This window comes from Pelodiscus sinensis, chromosome 20, assembly GCF_049634645.1.
Source record: "Pelodiscus sinensis isolate JC-2024 chromosome 20, ASM4963464v1, whole genome shotgun sequence".
NCBI classification, from domain to species: domain Eukaryota; kingdom Metazoa; phylum Chordata; order Testudines; family Trionychidae; genus Pelodiscus; species Pelodiscus sinensis.
Window position 1 is genome coordinate 29,844,119 of NC_134730.1, and position 19,768 is coordinate 29,863,886.

At 58.4% G+C, this 19,768-nt stretch overlaps 1 protein-coding gene and 1 long non-coding RNA gene across 2 annotated transcripts; both read right to left on the bottom strand.

Annotated features, from left to right (window-relative positions):
* Positions 1-4,729: 4,729 nt before the first annotated feature.
* On the bottom strand, positions 4,730-11,362 carry PYCR1 (pyrroline-5-carboxylate reductase 1). Its single transcript, XM_075904207.1, has 7 exons — positions 11,170-11,362; positions 10,173-10,243; positions 8,792-8,971; positions 7,603-7,824; positions 6,944-7,036; positions 6,418-6,581; positions 4,730-6,295 (listed from the first exon to the last, which is right to left on the bottom strand). Exons 1-7 carry the CDS (start codon positions 11,234-11,236, stop codon positions 6,133-6,135), a joined length of 960 nt encoding a protein of 319 aa, XP_075760322.1. The 5' UTR covers positions 11,237-11,362; the 3' UTR covers positions 4,730-6,132.
* Positions 11,363-12,045: 683 nt separating this feature from the next.
* Positions 12,046-18,967, bottom strand: LOC142819157 (uncharacterized). Its single transcript, XR_012896940.1, has 3 exons — positions 18,829-18,967; positions 14,674-14,874; positions 12,046-12,147 (listed from the first exon to the last, which is right to left on the bottom strand). It is a non-coding gene; the product is annotated as an uncharacterized LOC142819157 (long non-coding RNA).
* Between the last annotated feature and the right edge of the window lie 801 nt (positions 18,968-19,768).

Genomic DNA, 19,768 nt, shown 5'->3' on the forward strand with positions numbered 1-19,768 from the left:
TGAAATCAGTGCTTCTTGCGGAAAAACTATGCTGCTCCCGTTCGGTCAAAAGTCCTTTTGCACAAAAGGGCCAGTGTAGACAGCTCAGATTTGTTTTGTGCAAAAAAGCCCCGATGGCGAAAATGGCGATCGGGGCTATTTTGTGGAAAAGCACGTCTAGATTGGCACAGACGCTTTTCCACAAAAAGTGCTTTTGCAGAAAAGCGTCCGTGCCAATCTAGACGCTCTTTTCCGCAAATGCTTTTAACGGAAAACTTTTCCGTTAAAAGCATTTGCAGAAAATCATGCCAGTCTAGACGTAGCCAGTGTGTTTAATAATGATAATCTAGCACCAAATGATAGGCACACACATAAACAAAGAAAACCCGTAAGCAAGGTACCATTCCTGGCATCCGCAGCACAGAGTCTTTTGCTTAAAGATCTTTAGTCCAACCCCCAACTCATATAGTGTGGTTTCCCCCCACTTCAAACACCCCACTCATGGCTCCGTCCAGTCGGTGGACACCCAGCATCCATAGGTACAGCATCATGATGTCTCCACTTGTTGAGCATGTGGCAATGCCACCTACATGCTACTCCTGCCGGCTGCCTGCTAGCCACTTGCCACCTGCTCCAGCTGGCCACTCCCACCAGTCACCTGCTTTGGCCAGCTGGGCTTGTGATGGATTTAGCTCTAGGCCAAACCTAGTGATTTCAATTCTGCGATGTCAGTTTCTCAGTGATTTCAGCTCTTGGCCCACAGTACAGTCCAGCTAAAAGATTCCAGCATCCACTGGAATAACATTTTAAAATAATAAAGAGACTCCTTATGCAGTCTGTTTTAGTTCTGTCCCAAGGCAGGGGTGGTGGGAAGAGAAACAGGTTGTATCAGGAGGGCATGGAGCCTGCTGGTTCAGAGCTCTGTCCTCCCCCCTAATTGATTGCACAGAGTTTGGAATAGAAAGCCTTGTCCATCTGAGATTCTTCACAAAGAGAGCATCTGAATTAGACATAGTCTGCTTTTCTGCATTCCCAATAACTCCAACCAATGGTGGTCATATTTTACAATTCCTACATTTAGGGTTAACATGGTTTGTGACCTCACAACACCCAAATTGGTTACAATGGGCAAAACACCATTCTAACAATTGAATATTTAGCAGGCCCAAGCACCTATAGGTACATAACCACACCCAGGATTTCTTTCCCATTCCAGTGTGAATTGTATTTACATAACAGTTGGCAACAGACTGGACAAAACCACACTCAGAATTCCTCTCCCATTCCAGCTGGCTGCAATGGAAGCATTGATTCAGACCCTGCTTACTCTGCATCGTGTTGTGATCCCGGCCCCTCCAAGTGGGTGGTACTGTCCTGGGAGTGGAAAGACACTTGTTGCACGTTAGCGTTCTCCCTAGGGCACGGGGACAGTGCAGCAGCTCAGCACATTGTAAACGTTGCAGAGGGGGAGCCATGTTAGGTCTGTAACTTTAAAAACTAGTCCTGTGTCACCTTAGAGACTAACAAATATACTTCTAGACTCATTCCCCCCTCCCCGCAAACAAAGATTCTAAAGTGAAAGCTGGTGTGGGGGGAATGTCAGAATTCCCCCTTTCCCATGATAATCCAACATGGGGCCAACCATCCTGCTGTGAAAAGTCCTCCCCTCAGGCTGTTTCTCTGAGCTGTTGAGGCACTGTGGCTACGTCTACACAGTGGCGCTATTTCAGGATACCAAAAGTATCCCGAAATAGCAATTCTTGTGTCTTAAAATACGCCCATTATTTCAAAATATATTTTGAAATAATGGGCACGCTATTCTGGCATCCCTGTAACCTTCCACAGCTGTGTCTACACTGGTCAGTTTTTCCGGAAAATCAGCCGCTTTTCTGGAAAAACTTGCCAGCTGTCTACACTGGCCGCTCGAATTTCCGCAAAAGCACTGACTTCCTACTGTAAGACATCAGTGCTTTTTGCGGAAATGCTACGCTGCTCCCATTCGGGCAAAAGGGCCAGTGTAGACAGCTGAGATTTGTTTTCCAGAAAAGAGCCCTAATCGTGAAAATGGCAATCGGGGCTTTTTTGCGGAAAAGCGCGTCTAGATTGGCCACGGATGCTTTTCCGCAAAAAGTGCTTTTGCAGAAAAGCGTCTGTGCCAATTTAGATGCTCTGATCCAAAAATGCTTTTAGCGGAAAACTTTTCCGTTAAAAGCATTTCCAGAAAATCTTGCCAGTCTAGACGTAGCCAATGAGGGTTAAGGGATTTGTCAGAATAGCACTTTATATTGAAATTACCTTGAAATAAGCTATGCAATTTGTGTAGCACAAATTGCTTAGCTTCTTTTGAGGTAAGGGCGCTGTGTAGACGCACCCTGTGTGTCATAGCCGATGGTGGGGAGCAATCATCCAGGCCACATCTACACTACAGATAAGGTAGAAGCAGCCACAGTCAATCTCCCAGGATTTGCATTAGTAGGTCTAGTGAAGACGCACTAATTCGAACTGAGGGTGTGCTCCCATTGATGCCGGTCGTCCTGCTGCTACAAGGAGTCAGGGACGTTGGAGAGTGTACTCCCAGTGTGGACTGCACCAAACTTGAGATACTTCGACTTAAGCTACACAATTAAGGTAGCTGAAGCTGCAGATCTAAATTCAAACTCATCCCCTAGTGCAGACCAGGCACCAGAGATTTCACGGGGAATGAAGGGACCATCAGGGTGTGTCTGTATTTGAGCAGTGCAAATCAATGAGCTGCCTTTTTCACTGCCTCTGCTCAGCTCTGCAGGGCACCCGGCTAACGCCTGGGCACCGTCTCGGATGACTAGCAGTTCCTCCATGGATGCCGGGGCCTAGTGCCTGCACTGTACTCTGTGCCATGGCCTGGCCCCTCAAGTTAGCTGCTCATCCCCCTCTCCAAGGGCCTGCCGGGCCCAGCACATCTCTAGGTAACAGCTTAGTCAGGGAAAAAGCCCTTGCCCCCATGTCAGAAGGCTCTGTCCATCATGTCCCACCCAGTACCTCTCTCACCATCAGGCAACCTGCCCCAAGCAGCACCACCTGTGAGCCGGACGGTGCTCCGCGAAGGCAGGGTGCAAGGGTCTACCCTGCTGGCCAGTCAATCCCCCAGGGGCCACACTGAAACCCTCCCTCCCTACCGGAGCCCCAGGGCTACCAGACCTGGCTTGGGCTCAGTGTTCATGTGGCATCTCAGCCCCTTTGCCACTGCCAGGCTTTCTGCAGAGCCCGGCCTCCCCCCCTTAGGACGTTCTTCAGAAACTCAGTCACCCACGCTGGGCCCTTCGGGCCTGTAGTCAGGACTCTCCTGAGGAAACGAGCTCTATCCTAGCCTGGGGGGCTCAGCGCTTGCGCCTGCTCTTTGTCCAGGGCCCAGGTACTTGCCTTGACATACAGCTACTGACTTCACAGCTTTTGCTGTGCTGTGGGTCCCGCTGCTAGACAGCGCAGGAGTGGTGGGAACAGCCGGAGCCAGCGCCTCCCCCGGAGAGCGTGGGCGATTTATGTCAAGCCAAACAAGTAAAGGGGCTTTGGGGAGCTGCTCACTTGAAGGGACGGGCTGGTGATAAAAGGGCCCTGAGAACGTCTCGTCTTGTGCAGGGATAATCAGCTCACACCCAGGCCCTGGGCGAGCAGGGCTATTGTAAGACCCATTCGCATGGCGTGTGCGAGATGTACAGGGTCAGACAGGGACTGGCCACCTCGCACTGCATCAGAGCACTGCCCCGTCTGTAGCTAATTGGGCGCCATCGACAGCCCAGCCCACGGCCACACTGTACAACGTGCCTTGCCACACAAGTCCTCTCTCCGAGGCGTCCCCCCCGCCCCAGCATCTCCTCAGCAGCCTCGCTTTGCTGGCTCCACACTTCAGAGCTGCTGAGACGGCAGGGAGGAAACGCTGACACAGGAAAGAGGGTTTTGCAGCTGCTGCTGGTGTAGGTGCCTGTGCTGGTGCTAAAGCAAGTCCCAGCGGAGTGTGGGGCCTGTGACGTGCCGCTCCCCTGACTGGCCCAGCAGCCACCTGTGCACTGGCTGGAACCGGATGTTTTATAGCACCGGGGGTGCTGCGGAAACAGGACCTGGGCTCCGGCCCCAGGAACTTCCAATCCAGCAGTGCTGGCGGAAGAGGCTGGGAGGGACACGGCAACACGCAGGAATGGGGGTGACGTGCTGGGTAAAGCATGACGGCCATGTTCCCACCCAGGGGAGCCAGCAGTAGCTGCACAGGCGGAGGGGGACAATTAAGCCAGACCCAGCCAAAGTTCTGAACGGGGCCGGGGGGCACCTCTCTGTGGGGAGCAGGCCAACGTCCAGCGCAGGCTAAGTAGGGCTCCCCCACAGGGCAGCGCCTCTTGGAACACCCCTTTCCGAGGCCTATGATGGCCACGCACAGGGACGGGGTAGGTTGCACTGCTGCCCTTCCACCATGCAGCCAGCTCTGCCTGTGCTCCCCCCCCCGCCACTCTGCTCCCTGGCTGCGAGGCCAGCTACCGGCACAAAGCCTGGGCCAGATGCTCACCTGAAAGCCCCACCCTGGCCCATTTCAGCCCAAAGGGCTTCCTTAAGGACAGAGCTAATGAACCTGTGAGGGCCCAGGAGCCAGGGGAAGAGCAGAGCTGGCCATCTCCCACCTTAGGAATTAGCCTCCACTGAAAAGAAACCCTCCCTGTGGCAAACGCCCCCCGGCCAAGCTGGGGAGGCTGGTGACAGCTGGGACACACTGAATCCACCCAGCTCATGCTCACCATAGGCAGAGGATCAAAGTTTATTCTGAAGAGGGACAAGGAGCATGTGATATTCAGCAACAGCAGCCCACACGGCTCTGCTAGCAGGAGCCAGGGCAGCAAGAAAGCCTCTGTCCTTGTAACAGCACCAGCACATCTCTGCCAGGTGCCCAGCCGGGCCCAGCGCTCTGCAGACATCCCTGCTGAGGCTCAGCCCAGCCCCCTCCCCTCAGTCGCAGCAGGGTGGGCTGGTCTGAGCTGAGCCATGTCTGCGTAACTCTCTCCAGAGGCCCCTCTGCTCTACCTGCACGCCGGGTCTGTGCACCGAAGCCTGGCCCAGGAGGCTCCGCAACACCAGACTGTAACCCTCAGCCTGAGACAGAAGCCAAGGGCCGGGGGAGGAGACCACCCCGTGCGTGAAGTGCTGCCATCACCCCAGCCTGATCAGTGCCAGGCTCATCAGCCAGAGCAAGAACAACGCTGGCGCATGCAGACACCCCCCGGGAATCCAGGGAAGAAATGGCCTCGCACGTTTGTCCGCTCAGGTCACTGCCGGGCCTGCTGGCTTCCAAGGCACCAGGCACAGGGAGGGCAGGGGCTGTTGCAGGCCCCATGCAAGTACCAGAGTCTCCCTAGGACGGGGGTGGTTCCTGCAGGGGACCCTCATGTAGGTCAGACCTGGTTTCAGGCCCCCTTCCCCTTTCTGACCTTAGGGCATGCGAAGGAGGGAAAGCCTCTCAGACACAGGCTGATGGGGGGCAGTGCCGGGACCGGACCCTGCGTGGGCGGGTGTTGGGGCACTTGGAGCAGCTCACCCCGGCAGGGGCTGAAAGGGAAGAAGTGGCTGGACCCCAACAGCGTTCAGCAGGGGGTGTTCAGGTGGCCTGGACTGCAAGTCCCGCCAGGCACAGGCAGAGACCCCTGCTCCAAGGGCTGCACCAGGCAGCTACTGCAGAGGATTCTGCCCACGGTGGAAGCAGGGCAGCTGCTCCCTTGGGTCCTTGTGGAAGGAAGCGCTCAGCCCAAGCCCAGCCCCATGCAGAGGGGCAGCTTCCTCTCTGGTTGAAGAAGAAAAGGAGATGGGGAGCCCAAGCCCCGCTCAAAGCTTCAGAGCCAAGTAGCAGCACGATACCCCTTACAATAAGCCCCTCCCAACAGACTGTCAAGGGGGAGGCTGGCACGTCCCCCACGGCCAGCAGTGCCAGCGCCAGAGCAAGCCCTCTCCCCGGGGCAGGAAGTGCTAGAGCCAGTGGCCCACCCCCACCTGGACACTACAGGCTTTGTTCCCGCTCCCCCGAGCTGCTGCAGGCCCAGAGCCAGGCAAGGGGCTGGCAGCACCTCAGGCTAGAGCTTGCCCCGGCACAGTGAGAAGCAAGAACGTGCGAGGGAGCCGGTGCCTGGCAGTCTCATCCTGTCAGTTCTTCTTGCTGCTGGGCGCCCGGCTGCTGCTGAACAGACTGACTTTGTTGGCAGAGGTCATGGAAACGGAGGGAGACTCCAGTTTCACCTTATCCAGAAGGGTCTTCTTGATGGCTGCCGGGGAGACCTTCTCCTGGTCCGCCAGGTGCTGCAGCTCCCTGCAGGAAGAGCCTGGTGGTCAGTGGCCCAGCAGAACCGCAGAGGCAGTAGCAGCTTCGGGGCAGCAGAGCCCCACAGGCCTCCTAGCCACCCCACACCAGCGAGGCCTTACACAGCTCACCTGGTCCGGATGCAGGAGGCCTCCACGGCGTTGATGAGCAGGGAGCGGAAGCCTCCACTCTCCAGGAAGTGCAGGGCATAGATGGTGGCTCCGCCCGGGGAGCAGACATTGTCCTTCAGCTGCCCAGGGTGCTGCTCAGAGTCCAGCAGCATTTTGGCAGCGCCCTGCCGCAGGGAGGGAGGGAAAGCGCATCAGAAATAGGAGCAGGAAGCCTCCCCCCCCCCCCCCCCCCCCCCCGAGCCAAGTTCCCGTCCCCGTTGCTGCTTGGCTGCTATGGGCAATGGGCCCTTTCTCACATTTGCGGGGCTGCCAGAAACCCAGCTCAGAGCTGCCAGTCTGTAGAGGAGCAAAGGCCTTGCTCTTCCCTTCCCCTCCCCCGAGTCATCAGCCCCACCAATAATCTCAGGGCAATTCCACCCAGAAAGAGTCACGTGAATCCGCTGCCCGCATGGGTCTGATCTGAGCTCGGTGCTTCCTGGCTGGGCCAGACGAGAACTGAACGAAGTCTGGAAGAGAAGATACTGACCAGTAAGGCCTGGGCTCCAAGTCGGACAGCCAGCCTGCGGGGAAGCCCCATCTTCACCCCACCATCTGCCAGAGCATCCAGGGCCGTGAATGCCTGAGAGGAGAAAGCCCGACAGTGATTGTGAGGTTTGGCTCCGAGGTGTGTCTGTCAGGCTGCGGCACTCCGGGGGGGGAGGAGTGCCCAAGGCTCTGGGACCACTTGGGATTGCTACAAATCTCTGCTCATTCAGGACAAGCTCTGAGCAAGTGACGATGCCAGACTGGGCAGCCGGGAACTCTCAGGCTCCCCAGCACATGCTGCAAACCCCCCAAGAGGGCCTCAGCCTACAGGGCCCAGCTATTCCACCCTCAACCTCAGGGAACCTGCTGACAAGTAGCCCACCCGGCACCTGCTCTGGTGACATGCCCACTAGGAACTGGACAGAACCCGCACTCGATACTCGGAGGCCAAGCCCAGTCTGGCTGTTAGACTCACTGATGAGCTGGCCTAGCTTTGAATGGAGACACCTGCAAGTTACTGGCAATCCAGGTGATCACACATTCAAATCTACACCCTCAGTCAAGTCTGCAGCCTAAACCGATCCCAATGGAAGCTGTGGGCAAGTTCCCAGCCCCAGTGTTCTCCACTCAACTGGCCTGACTCAAGGAAGCAGCACCTACATAAGCAGGGCCACTCCCACTGAGTCCTGTCACAGCATCGATTAGGTCCTCTTCCACCTCAGTGCAGAAGCCCACGCTGGCCATCAGCTGTTCCAGAAGCTTCCCATCTTCCACATCTGCATGAGTCCCTGTGGCATAGACGGTGGCACCTTCTCGCACGATCACAGGTGTGTTAGTCATGCACCTGATCACTTTTGGGGTGGGGCAGAAGGCAGAGAGTTTCTTCGGATGGGAAAGGGTTGGGGGACAGAAAGGGAGGAAGAGAGACAGACCCAGAGTCAGCACCTCTACATCTGGAGAAGCCAGAGGTACCGTGTCCTCACCCCATCCCTAGGCACTTCTGCAGGATGCACATCAGGATTCCCTGCTGAGCCTTTGCCAAGGGGACAAACCCTTAATGCAACGTCCCCTAGAGCACTGGACACAGCCTGCCCATCCCTTGCTAGCAGCAGCATCATCCACACAGTCCAGCCCCTGTGGTCTCCATGGGGCAGCTCTCTCCTATAGTATAATGAGCCTCCCTGAATACAGAGGGGCTGTCAGCTTTCAGCAGGGGAAAAAAAGGCCCATTCAGGTTTCATATGATTATGGGAATGGTCAGGGACGGACGATGCCAAGGTCCTATTGACATAGACCCGGGCATTCTAGGACAGTCCAGCAGAAGAGGGACTGGAAAACAGATGGGTCTCCTTACTGGAGTAAGGGGGATTCTTTGGTGGTCATAGGCCCGGACAGCCCTAGAGCCCTCTGCAGGAAAGGGACATTCAATCGGTGTAGCTGGAATCCATAGCACTCTGGCTATGACTATCCAGACTGCTCCTTACAGCTCACTACAGCCGGGGCAAAAGTCAGAGACTGTTTTAGCTTATCCAGGGTATGATCAGGAGAGAGAAACGTGGCTGAGTGCAACCTTTGCTCCTCTAAAAAACGGCTGCAGCCCAGGAATGGGCCGGAGTTTCGTGGGACCTGTTGTGCTCTCCGTGCCAGAAATAAAAACTGTATTCAACAAGCCAGTCTCAATGCCAGGCACCCAGAGGCCCCAACTCTCTCTGGGGAAAGCTTTCTAGAGTTGAAGTACCTTGACTTCAAGAAGCTTCAGGTGCACATCAATCACAACGCATGAGTAGCCTGTAGTCCTAACCTCCCGCCCTTTGATACCATCACTGCTGCTAAGCACACTACTTCTCACCTTCTCAATGGAGCTGATAGTGACACCAGCAGCACATGAGACCACGATATGGCGATTCTCTATGTCTGAGCCAATTTCGTCCAGAATGAAGGGGATGATGGGAGGTTTCACAGCCAGGAACAGAACGTCGCTGTTTTTAACTGTTTCCTTGTTACTTATAGTGAAGTTTACACCTATTTTCTGGAATGATTTGAAAGTTACACAGCAGCAACACTTCATTCCGAGAACTGCCTTGTATTCTCGGCTCTTAGAAACACAGGGCCAGACTAGCTCAGGAGAGAGCACAGCAGTAATCCAGTAAGAACAGGACAGTTTGTTTTTTTAGTTACCAAAGGGAAAAGAAACAAAGTTACATCCCCAGCCTTTGGCTCTGATCAGTTCTACATGGCACTTTCACTGTAGTGCAGTCTCACACCTGGAACATGCAACTCTTGACTCTAGTTGTACCTTTAGATGCCCACAGTGGTTCTGCATTGGCTTCTTGTGGCAAAGTTTTTTTGCCCAAAAGATGGGAACCACCCACCTTTCCTGACTCTGTGTCCACTGCTGGAAATAACTGAACCCAATTGCCAGTGGCAGGAACATAAGAACATAAGAACGGCCGTACTGGGTCAGACCAAAGGTCCATCTAGTCCAGTAGCCTGTCTGCCAACAGTGGCCAACACCAGGTGCCCCAGAGAGGGTGGACCGAAGACAATGATCAGCAATTTGTCTCCTGCTATGCTCCTCCAGCCTCTGACAAACAGAGGCCAGGGACACCACTTCTATCCCCTGGCTAATAGCCTTTTATGGACCTAACCTCCATGAAATTATCTAGCTTCTCTTTAAACTCTGTTATAGTCCTAGCCTTCACAGTATCCTCTGGCAAGGAGTTCCACAGGTTGACTACATGCTGTGTGAAAAAGAACTTTCGCTTATCAGTTCTAAACCTGCTACCCATTAATTTCATTTTGTGTCCTCTAGTTCTTCTATTATGGGAACTAATAAATAACTTTTCTTTATCCGCCCTCTCCACACCACTCATGATTTTATATTCCTCTATCATATCCCCCCTCAGTCTCCAATTTTATAAACGGAAAAGTCCCAGTCGTTTTAACCTCTCTTCATATGGGACCTGTTTCAAACCCCTAATCATTTTAGTTGCCCTTTTCTGAACCCTTTCCAAGGCCAAAATATCTTTTTTGAGATGAGAAGACTACATCTGTACACAGTATTCAAGTCAGAGGCAAGAAGAATCAGACCCTGCCTGATTGAGCCAAGCAGAGAAAAAGACATGCAATACTGAATGCTGTACTCCTACTCATGACCACTGCAAACATGTTGGGATCTTTATGGGATTTCTGTAGGTAGGCATTTGGATTTTACAAACCCTAAAACTTACCCTCAGTCCAGATACAGTTGGGAGATCCGTGTCTGGGGAACTTGCTGTGATCTTATGAGCAGCCAAGATCCCTAGAAAAGGGGATAACTTCAGCTTAGGTTCCACGCATCCTGCTTACGCCACAGCTTCATAACTGTTATTTATCCAAGTTATTCTGAAGGTGATCATGCCCCAGTGTTTTTTTGTGTGACAGTACTGTCTCATACACAGTACCGGTACCTCCGGTCAGAGCTTATCTGGAGCATACTGGTACCTCTGTATGCAAATATCTGAGAGTCGGCTGGGCCGTGTCTCTTAAAAGAGCAATGCCAGCTCCACCCCAGCACCCTTAAAAAAAAACACCGACTGATCCCAATGGCTCTCTACTAATACACCATCTGCATTCTCAAGAACCCTGTGCCTTCAGCTGAAATACACACATTTGCATTAAATGAAGAAAAAACAGGGCTATGTAGCACTTTAAAGACTAACAAGATGGTTTATTAGGTGATGAGCTTTCGTGGGCCAGACCCACTTCCTCAGATCAAATTGTGGAAGAAAATTGTCACAACCATATATACCAAACGATATAATTTAAAAAAAATTAATTGTATCCTGTGGTCTATATGGTTGTGACAGTTTTCTTCCACAATTTGGTCTGAGGAAGTGGGTCTGGCCCACGAAAGCTCATCACCTAATAAACCATCTTGTTAGTCTTTAAAGTGCTACATAGTCCTGTAGTTTGTTTCAGCTACACCTGACTAACACGGCTGCATTTCTACCACTTAGCTACAGAAGGCAGTTTTAATTCACCCCTCTCTGTTACCACGCACGGGGATACTTTGACACTAACGGGTCAGATTTAAGTTTTGCTTACGGCTTTTTCCAAGTTGTCTTTGCACTGCCTGGAGGGCTCGCACCCGTCAAGGGGTCTCCCCAGACCTTCCCTCCGCCACTCGGCAGATTCCCTGCCCTGCTCCCGCTGTTACCCCAGGACAGAGGGATGGGCCGGACCCACCTGCCGCGGTGAAGCCCCGGGCCAGGGCGAAGGCGAGCTGCCCGGCTCCGATGAACCCCACGCTCATGGTGCACGCAGCCGGCGGCGGGACCCGAGGGGAGCCGCGTTACGCACCCGCCAGCGGCCCCAACCAGGCGCCCACGTGGCCGCTCCAGCAAAGGCGGAGGGACTGCCCCCCCCCAAGCCGCGTGGCGCAGGGACGACGCAGCTGAGGCCGACCAATCCATGCGTGAGGGGGTGGTGGCACTCCTGACATTTGACCAATCGGAAGGAGGAGGCGGAGTCACCGCTCAGTCCGCGCCACCCATTGGGGCAACCTTTGTTTGCAATTGCATCATTCGCTTCCTACGAGGGCCGCGAGGGGTCATTGTGTCCCGGCATGCAATGCTCTAGCTTTACTGACGTAGGACCTGAGCAGCCTATGAGGCGCATCCTGGGCACAAGCTGCCTTCTGGGAAGTGTAGTGTCGGGGGAGGGCTCAGTGGCCGAGGGTTAACGCAGGGGTGGGCAATACATTCGGGGGGCGGGGAGGGAATACACTCCAAGATTTTGGGAAGTGGTGGAGGGCCAGCACATTAATGGAGGACTTCAGGGATGGAGGATGGGTGCAGAAGGGAGCTTGGGAGAAGGAATTGGGGTGCAGGAAGAAGAATAGGGTGGGGGGAGTTTGGGGGAAAGAGGCAGCTGTGACCTAGGGCAGGGAACTGGGGTGCAGGATTCTGGGATGTGACCTAGGGCAAGAAGGAATTGTGATCTGGGACAGGAGATTGGCGTGCCAGAAATGGGAGGGAGTATGGGTGCAAGAGGGGGCAGAGGGTTGGGAAAGGGAGGGGCTGGGGTACCAGAGGCAGGCTCTGGCTGGGAGGCACTTACCAGCAGAAACCTGAGGCAGGCTGTCTGCTGCAGGCTGCTCCACATGGCTCTGCTCCAGGCACGCGAGGAAGGGAGAGAGAAGGCTTCCTACACTGCCCCTGCTCCCTGCAAAAATTTTCAGCTCCTATTGGATGGAAACTGAGAGATTGGGAGCTAAGAGATTTTGCTGGGGTTGGGAACAGCATGAGAAGTTTTCCTTCTCCCTCCCCATCCGTCCAGAATGGAAAACAGCTGGCTTTTTAAAGTGTGAGCTTTTCTTTGCCTAGGCGTGTTGGCAAGATCCAGTGGTTTGGAGGGCCGAATCTAGCCTGCTGGTAGCCTCTTGCCCACCCCTGGGTTAACAGCACCAACAGGCTCTGGAACGTTCCAATAGTGTTCCCGCCTTTGGCCAGCGCACACAGGGTGCGTCATGGGGATACGCCTCCACACAGAGGCGCGAGGGGGCCTCAGTGGCTCTGAACAGATGGACACAGGGAGAGCCTGGCTCAGGCCACCTCAGGTCTGGATGGACAGGCAGACACAGGAAGTGCCTGGCTCAGGCCACCTCCAGTCTAGATGGACAGACAGACACAGGGACAGGTGGCTCAGGGCACCTCATGTCTAGACCAGTGTTTACTAAAGTGGTCCATGAAACCACTTTGAGAAACCTGCTAACTGGCTGCTCCGGTGCGTTTACTTACTGACACTGCAGCCACAGAGCCTCACAGCTCCCATTGTGGTCAAAGGGAGCGACTTGAGACGGGCCACTGCTTCCTGTGGCTCCCCTTGGTCACAAATGGCAAAACTGAGCCAATGGGAGCTGTGGGGCTCTGTGGCTGCAGTGTCAGTAAGTAAACACACCGGAGCGGCCAGTTAGCAGGTTTCTCAAAGTAATTTTCTGGATCACTTTGGGAAACACTGGTCTAGATAGACAGACAGGTGCAGGGAGGGCCTGCCTCAGGGTGCCTTGGGTCTAGACGGACAGATGGGTAGGGTTGCCAGATGGCTGAAAGAAAAATACCAAACACCCTCCCCCTCCACCAAAAAACCAACCCACCCCGGGGGGGGGGGGGGGACCAAAGTTGTTGAGAAAAAAAAACCCAACAATCTCCAAGAACCTGGATCACTGCTAGCGGTTACCAGGTAATCGTTAAAAAAAACCCCGAACATGCTTCATTGGGGGGGGCATCCAGGAAGGGAGCTGTGCTAGCCAGGAAGGGGGGGGGCCTGGAAACAGCTACGGGGGGGCAGCAACAGGGCTGGCCGGGAGAGATGGGGGGGCCAACAGGAAGCAGGGCTTGTTGGGTGGAATGGGGCTGGCCGTGGGATATGGGGGGAGTAGCTGGAAGGGGGGGGCTGGCCGGGAGTAAGGAGGGGTGGGAAGCACAGCTGGGTGGGATCGGGGGCCGTGAGGGTGGCCGGGAGGAAGGGGGAGTGGGAAGCACAGCTGGCGGGGGTGGGGAGAGATGCAGCGGCGCTGGCCAGGGGAGACAAGGAAGAGGAACAGGCCGGCGGAAAGCCGAGCTGGGGGGGCAGTGCAGGAGGGCTGGCCAGGGAAGATCAGGAGGGGAAGTTGGGGAGAACCGGCCGGCCGGGAAGGGTGGGGCTGAGCAAATTGGCCGGCGGGGAGCCAATCAGAAAATTACACATGTCCAGTATTTTCTGATTTTTTTTTTACCGGCTAGAGCGTGCAAATACCGGACTGTCCAGTACAATACCAGACACCTGGCAACCCTACAGACAGGTGAAGAGAGGGCCTTGCTTAGGGCACCTCAGGTCTAGACAGACAGATGAACACAAGGACAGTTGACTCAGGGCACCTCTGGTCTAGATGGATGGATGGATGCAGGCAGTGCCTTGCTCAGGCCACTGTGGGTCTAGACAGACGGATGCAGGGAGGGCCTGGCTCAGGGCACCTCAGACCGAGAGGGACAGTTGAACACAGCTATCAGGGTGATGCTGTAATATGTGACAGAGAAAAGGTCAACCGTTAGGCAGATCAGGTGAGTGTAAATATGGGATAGCTACACTTGGTCAGAGCAGCAGCCCAGACTCTTACTATGATGAGGGCAAGGGCCCACACCAGGACTCATGTCATCTCATATTTGGACACTCGGGAATTCGTTGTGATTAGCAGTTTTGAAAGGAGATTGTTGACACCCTGTTTGGACATTATCTTTCTTGGGAGCACTTTGGCAATTTTGCTTGGCAGGGAGCTAGTGCCAGAAGGATCCTCAATATGTTCACCCCATCACTTGCTGAAACACTAGAGGAGGAAGAACCTGCTAGTCATTCACCCAGATCCTACCACTTATATACAGTGCCCTTGTTAAGTGGGAGAAATGATAAGGCTGCAGAGGGGTTCCCTAAGGATACTAGACCTTCTGTTTGAGTCCTGTGACAGCCAGCATCTATTGTCTGGTGGCATGTTTTAATTAATCAAAGGACCCAGTTTAGGTGAACCAAACAATAACCAATTTATGAAGGGTAAATTTACAAATTAGGGGATTTTGGGGCAGGGGGGTAATAGTAATTAAAAAAAACACACAATAAATGGTACAGTAATCAATTGCCCAAAACCCACAAGGAAAAGCAACATTTTGGCTGAGTCCAATTGGTATGGTACGTATAATAACAAAAGTTTATAGCAACCTTCTTGATAGTTCCCAGACGGTTGCTCAGGACCTCAAATCTTGCGGCTCACCGAGAGCTTTGAGAGAGGAGCACTGAGGAGAGCCCTTGGAGTCCTCTTCTGTGTGATGATGGTGAGTAGCAGCCAGGGAGGCTGGCGATGGTCTTCAGTGGAGTCTTCTGTATGGCTGCAGCAGCTGTCTTGTTCTGGAGTCCGATGATCTGTAAGGAAAACCCCGCGCACACAGCCACTAGGATGGGCAGCCCCGAACTGTCTGGCTATTGGACTTTTATGCCCTCTTAGGTAGGAGATCCTGCAGCGTCCGCCCCTCTAAGGAGTCCGCCCCCTAGGGAAACTCCAGAGCGCCCGCCTCTGTAGGGAGATCCCGCAGCATCCCGCAGCGCCCACCCCTCTAGGGAGACCCCGCAGTGTCCGTCCCTCTAGGGAGACCCCGCAGTGTCCGTCCCTCTAGGGAGACCCCGCAGCGCCCGCCCCTCTAGGGAGACCCCGCAGCATCCGCCCCTCTAGGGAGACCCCGCAGTGTCCGTCCCTCTTGGGAGACCCTGCAGCGCCCACCCCTGTAGGGAGACCCCGCAGCGCCCGCCCCTCTAGGGAGACCCCGCAGTGTCCGTCCCTCTAGGGAGACCCCGCAGTGTCCGTCCCTCTAGGGAGACCCCGCAGCGCCCGCCCCTCTAGGGAGACCCCGCAGCATCCGCCCCTCTAGGGAGACCCCGCAGTGTCCGTCCCTCTTGGGAGACCCTGCAGCGCCCGCCCCTGTAGGGAGACCCCGCAGCGCCCGCCCCTCTAGGGAGACCCCGCAGTGTCCGTCCCTCTTGGGAGACCCTGCAGCGCCTGCCCCTCTAGGGAGACCCCGCAGTGTCCGTCCCTCTAGGGAGACCCCGCAGTGTCCGTCCCTCTAGGGAGACCCCGCAGCGCCCGCCCCTCTAGGGAGACCCCGCAGTGTCCGTCCCTCTTGGGAGACCCTGCAGCGCCCGCCCCTGTAGGGAGACCCCGCAGCATCCGCCCCTCTAGGGAGACCCCGCAGTGCCCACCCCTCTAGGGAGACCCTGCAGCGCCTGCCCCTCTAGGGAGACCCCGCAGTGTCCGTCCCTCTTGGGAGACCCCGCAGTGTCCGTCCCTCTAGGGAGACCCCGCAGTGTCCGTCCCTCTAGGGAGACCCTGCAGCGTCCACCCCTGTAGGGAGACCCCGCAGCATCCGCCCCTCTAGGGAGACCCCGCAGCATCCGCCCCTCTAGGGAGACCCCGCAGTGTCCGTCCCTCTTGGGAGACCCTGCAGCGCCCGCCCCTGTAGGGAGACCCCGCAGCATCCGCCCCTCTAGGGAGACCCTGCAGCGCCTGCCCCTCTAGGGAGACCCCGCAGTGCCCGCCCCTCTAGGGAGACCCCGCAGTGTCCGTCCCTCTAGGGAGACCCTGCAGCGCCCGCCCCTGTAGGGAGACCCCGCAGTGCCCGCCCCTCTAGGGAGACCCCGCAGCATCCGCCCCTCTAGGGAGACCCCGCAGCATCCGCCCCTCTAGGGAGACCCCGCAGCATCCGCCCCTTTAGGGAGACCCCGCAGCATCCGCCCCTCTAGGGAGACCCCGCAGCATCCGCCCCTCTAGGGAGACCCCGCAGCGCCCGCCCCTCTAGGGAGACCCCGCAGCATCCGCCCCTCTAGGGAGATCCCGCAGCGCCCGCCCCTCTAGGGAGACCCCGCAGCGCCCGCCCCTCTAGGGAGACCCCGCAGCGCCCACCCCTCTAGGGAGACCCTGCAGCGCCCGCCCCTCTAGGGAGACCCCGCAGTGTCCGTCCCTCTTGGGAGACCCTGCAGCGCCCGCCCCTGTAGGGAGACCCCGCAGCATCCGCCCCTGTAGGGAGACCCCGCAGCATCCGCCCCTCTAGGGAGACCCCGCAGCGCCCGCCCCTCTAGGGAGACCCCGCAGCGCCCGCCCCTGTAGGGAGACCCCACAGCATCCGCCCCTCTAGGGAGACCCCACAGCACCTGCCCCCTAGGGAAACCCCACAGCGTCTGCCCCTCTAGGGACACCCCACAGCAGCGGCCCCTCTAGGGAGACCCCGCACTGTCGGCCCCTCTAGGGAGACCCCTCAGCATCTGCCCCTGTAGGGAGACCCCACAGCGCCTGCCCCCTAGGGAAACCCCACAGCGCCTGCCCTCTAGGGAGACCCGGCAGCATCCGCCCCTCTAGGGAGACCCCGCAGTGTCCGTCCCTCTAGGGAGACCCCGCAGTGTCCGTCCCTCTAGGGAGACCCTGCAGCGTCCACCCCTGTAGGGAGACCCCGCAGCATCCGCCCCTCTAGGGAGACCCCGCAGCATCCGCCCCTCTAGGGAGACCCCGCAGTGTCCGTCCCTCTTGGGAGACCCTGCAGCGCCCGCCCCTGTAGGGAGACCCCGCAGCATCCGCCCCTCTAGGGAGACCCTGCAGCGCCTGCCCCTCTAGGGAGACCCCGCAGTGCCCGCCCCTCTAGGGAGACCCCGCAGTGTCCGTCCCTCTAGGGAGACCCTGCAGCGCCCGCCCCTGTAGGGAGACCCCGCAGTGCCCGCCCCTCTAGGGAGACCCCGCAGTGTCCGTCCCTCTAGGGAGACCCTGCAGCGCCTGCCCCTCTAGGGAGACCCTGCAGTGCCCGCCCCTCTAGGGAGACCCCGCAGCATCCGCCCCTCTAGGGAGACCCCGCAGCATCCGCCCCTCTAGGGAGACCCCGCAGTGCCCGCCCCTCTAGGGAGACCCCGCAGCATCCGCCCCTTTAGGGAGACCCCGCAGCATCCGCCCCTCTAGGGAGACCCCTCAGCATCTGCCCCTGTAGGGAGACCCCACAGCGCCTGCCCCCTAGGGAAACCCCACAGCGCCTGCCCTCTAGGGAGACCCGGCAGCATCCGCCCCTCTAGGGAGACCCCGCAGTGTCCGTCCCTCTAGGGAGACCCCGCAGTGTCCGTCCCTCTAGGGAGACCCTGCAGCGTCCACCCCTGTAGGGAGACCCCGCAGCATCCGCCCCTCTAGGGAGACCCCGCAGCATCCGCCCCTCTAGGGAGACCCCGCAGTGTCCGTCCCTCTTGGGAGACCCTGCAGCGCCCGCCCCTGTAGGGAGACCCCGCAGCATCCGCCCCTCTAGGGAGACCCTGCAGCGCCTGCCCCTCTAGGGAGACCCCGCAGTGCCCGCCCCTCTAGGGAGACCCCGCAGTGTCCGTCCCTCTAGGGAGACCCTGCAGCGCCCGCCCCTGTAGGGAGACCCCGCAGTGCCCGCCCCTCTAGGGAGACCCCGCAGTGTCCGTCCCTCTAGGGAGACCCTGCAGCGCCTGCCCCTCTAGGGAGACCCTGCAGTGCCCGCCCCTCTAGGGAGACCCCGCAGCATCCGCCCCTCTAGGGAGACCCCGCAGCATCCGCCCCTCTAGGGAGACCCCGCAGTGCCCGCCCCTCTAGGGAGACCCCGCAGCATCCGCCCCTTTAGGGAGACCCCGCAGCATCCGCCCCTCTAGGGAGACCCCGCAGCATCCGCCCCTCTAGGGAGACCCCGCAGCGCCCGCCCCTCTAGGGAGACCCCGCAGCGCCCGCCCCTCTAGGGAGACCCCGCAGCGCCCGCCCCTCTAGGGAGACCCTGCAGCGCCCGCCCCTCTAGGGAGACCCCGCAGTGTCCGTCCCTCTTGGGAGACCCTGCAGCGCCCGCCCCTGTAGGGAGACCCCGCAGCATCCGCCCCTGTAGGGAGACCCCGCAGCATCCGCCCCTCTAGGGAGACCCCGCAGCGCCCGCCCCTCTAGGGAGACCCCGCAGCGCCCGCCCCTGTAGGGAGACCCCACAGCATCCGCCCCTCTAGGGAGACCCCACAGCACCTGCCCCCTAGGGAAACCCCACAGCGTCTGCCCCTCTAGGGACACCCCACAGCAGCGGCCCCTCTAGGGAGACCCCGCACTGTCGGCCCCTCTAGGGAGACCCCTCAGCATCTGCCCCTGTAGGGAGACCCCACAGCGCCTGCCCCCTAGGGAAACCCCACAGCGCCTGCCCTCTAGGGAGACCCGGCAGCATCCGCCCCTCTAGGGAGACCCCGCAGTGCCCACCCCTGCCAGGGAGACCCCGCAGCCCCGCCCCTGCCTGGGAGACCCCGCAGTGCCCGCCCCTCTAGGGAGACCCTGCAGCCCCGCCCTCTAGGGAGACCCCGCAGTACCCGCCCCTCTAGGGAGATCCCGCAGTGCCCGCCCCTCTAAGGAGACCCTGCAGTGCCCGCCCTCTAGGGAGACCCCGCAGCATCCGCCCCTCTAGGGAGACCCTGCAGCCCCGCCCTCTAGGGAGACCCTGCAGCCCCGCCCTCTAGGGAGACCCTGCAGTGCCCGCCCCTCTAGGGAGACCCCACAGCATCCGCCCCTCTAGGGAGACCCTGCAGCCCCGCCCTCTAGGGAGACCCTGCAGCCCCGCCCTCTAGGGAGACCCTGCAGTGCCCGCCCCTCTAGGGAGACCCCGCAGCATCCGCCCCTCTAGGGAGACCCTGCAGCCCCGCCCTCTAGGGAGACCCTGCAGTGCCCGCCCCTCCAGGGAGACCCTGCAGCCCTGCCCTCTAGGGAGACCCTGCAGTGCCCGCCCCTCTAGGGAGACCCTGCAGCCCCGCCCTCTAGGGAGACCCCGCAGTACCCGCCCCTCTAGGGAGATCCCGCAGTGCCCGCCCCTCTAGGGAGACCCTGCAGCCCTGCCCTCTAGGGAGACCCCGCAGCATCCGCCCCTCTAGGGAGACCCTGCAGCCCCGCCCTCTAGGGAGACCCTGCAGCCCTGCCCTCTAGGGAGACCCTGCAGTGCCCGCCCCTCTAGGGAGACCCTGCAGCCCCGCCCTCTAGGGAGACCCCGCAGTACCCGCCCCTCTAGGGAGACCCTGCAGCCCCGCCCTCTAGGGAGACCCCGCAGTGCCCGCCCCTCTAGGGAGACCCTGCAGCCCCGCCCTCTAGGGAGACCCCGCAGTACCCGCCCCTCTAGGGAGATCCCACAGTGCCCGCCCCTCTAGGGAGACCCTGCAGCCCTGCCCTGTAGGGAGACCCCGCAGCATCCGCCCCTCTAGGGAGACCCTGCAGCCCCGCCCTCTAGGGAGACCCTGCAGTGCCCGCCCCTCTAGGGAGACC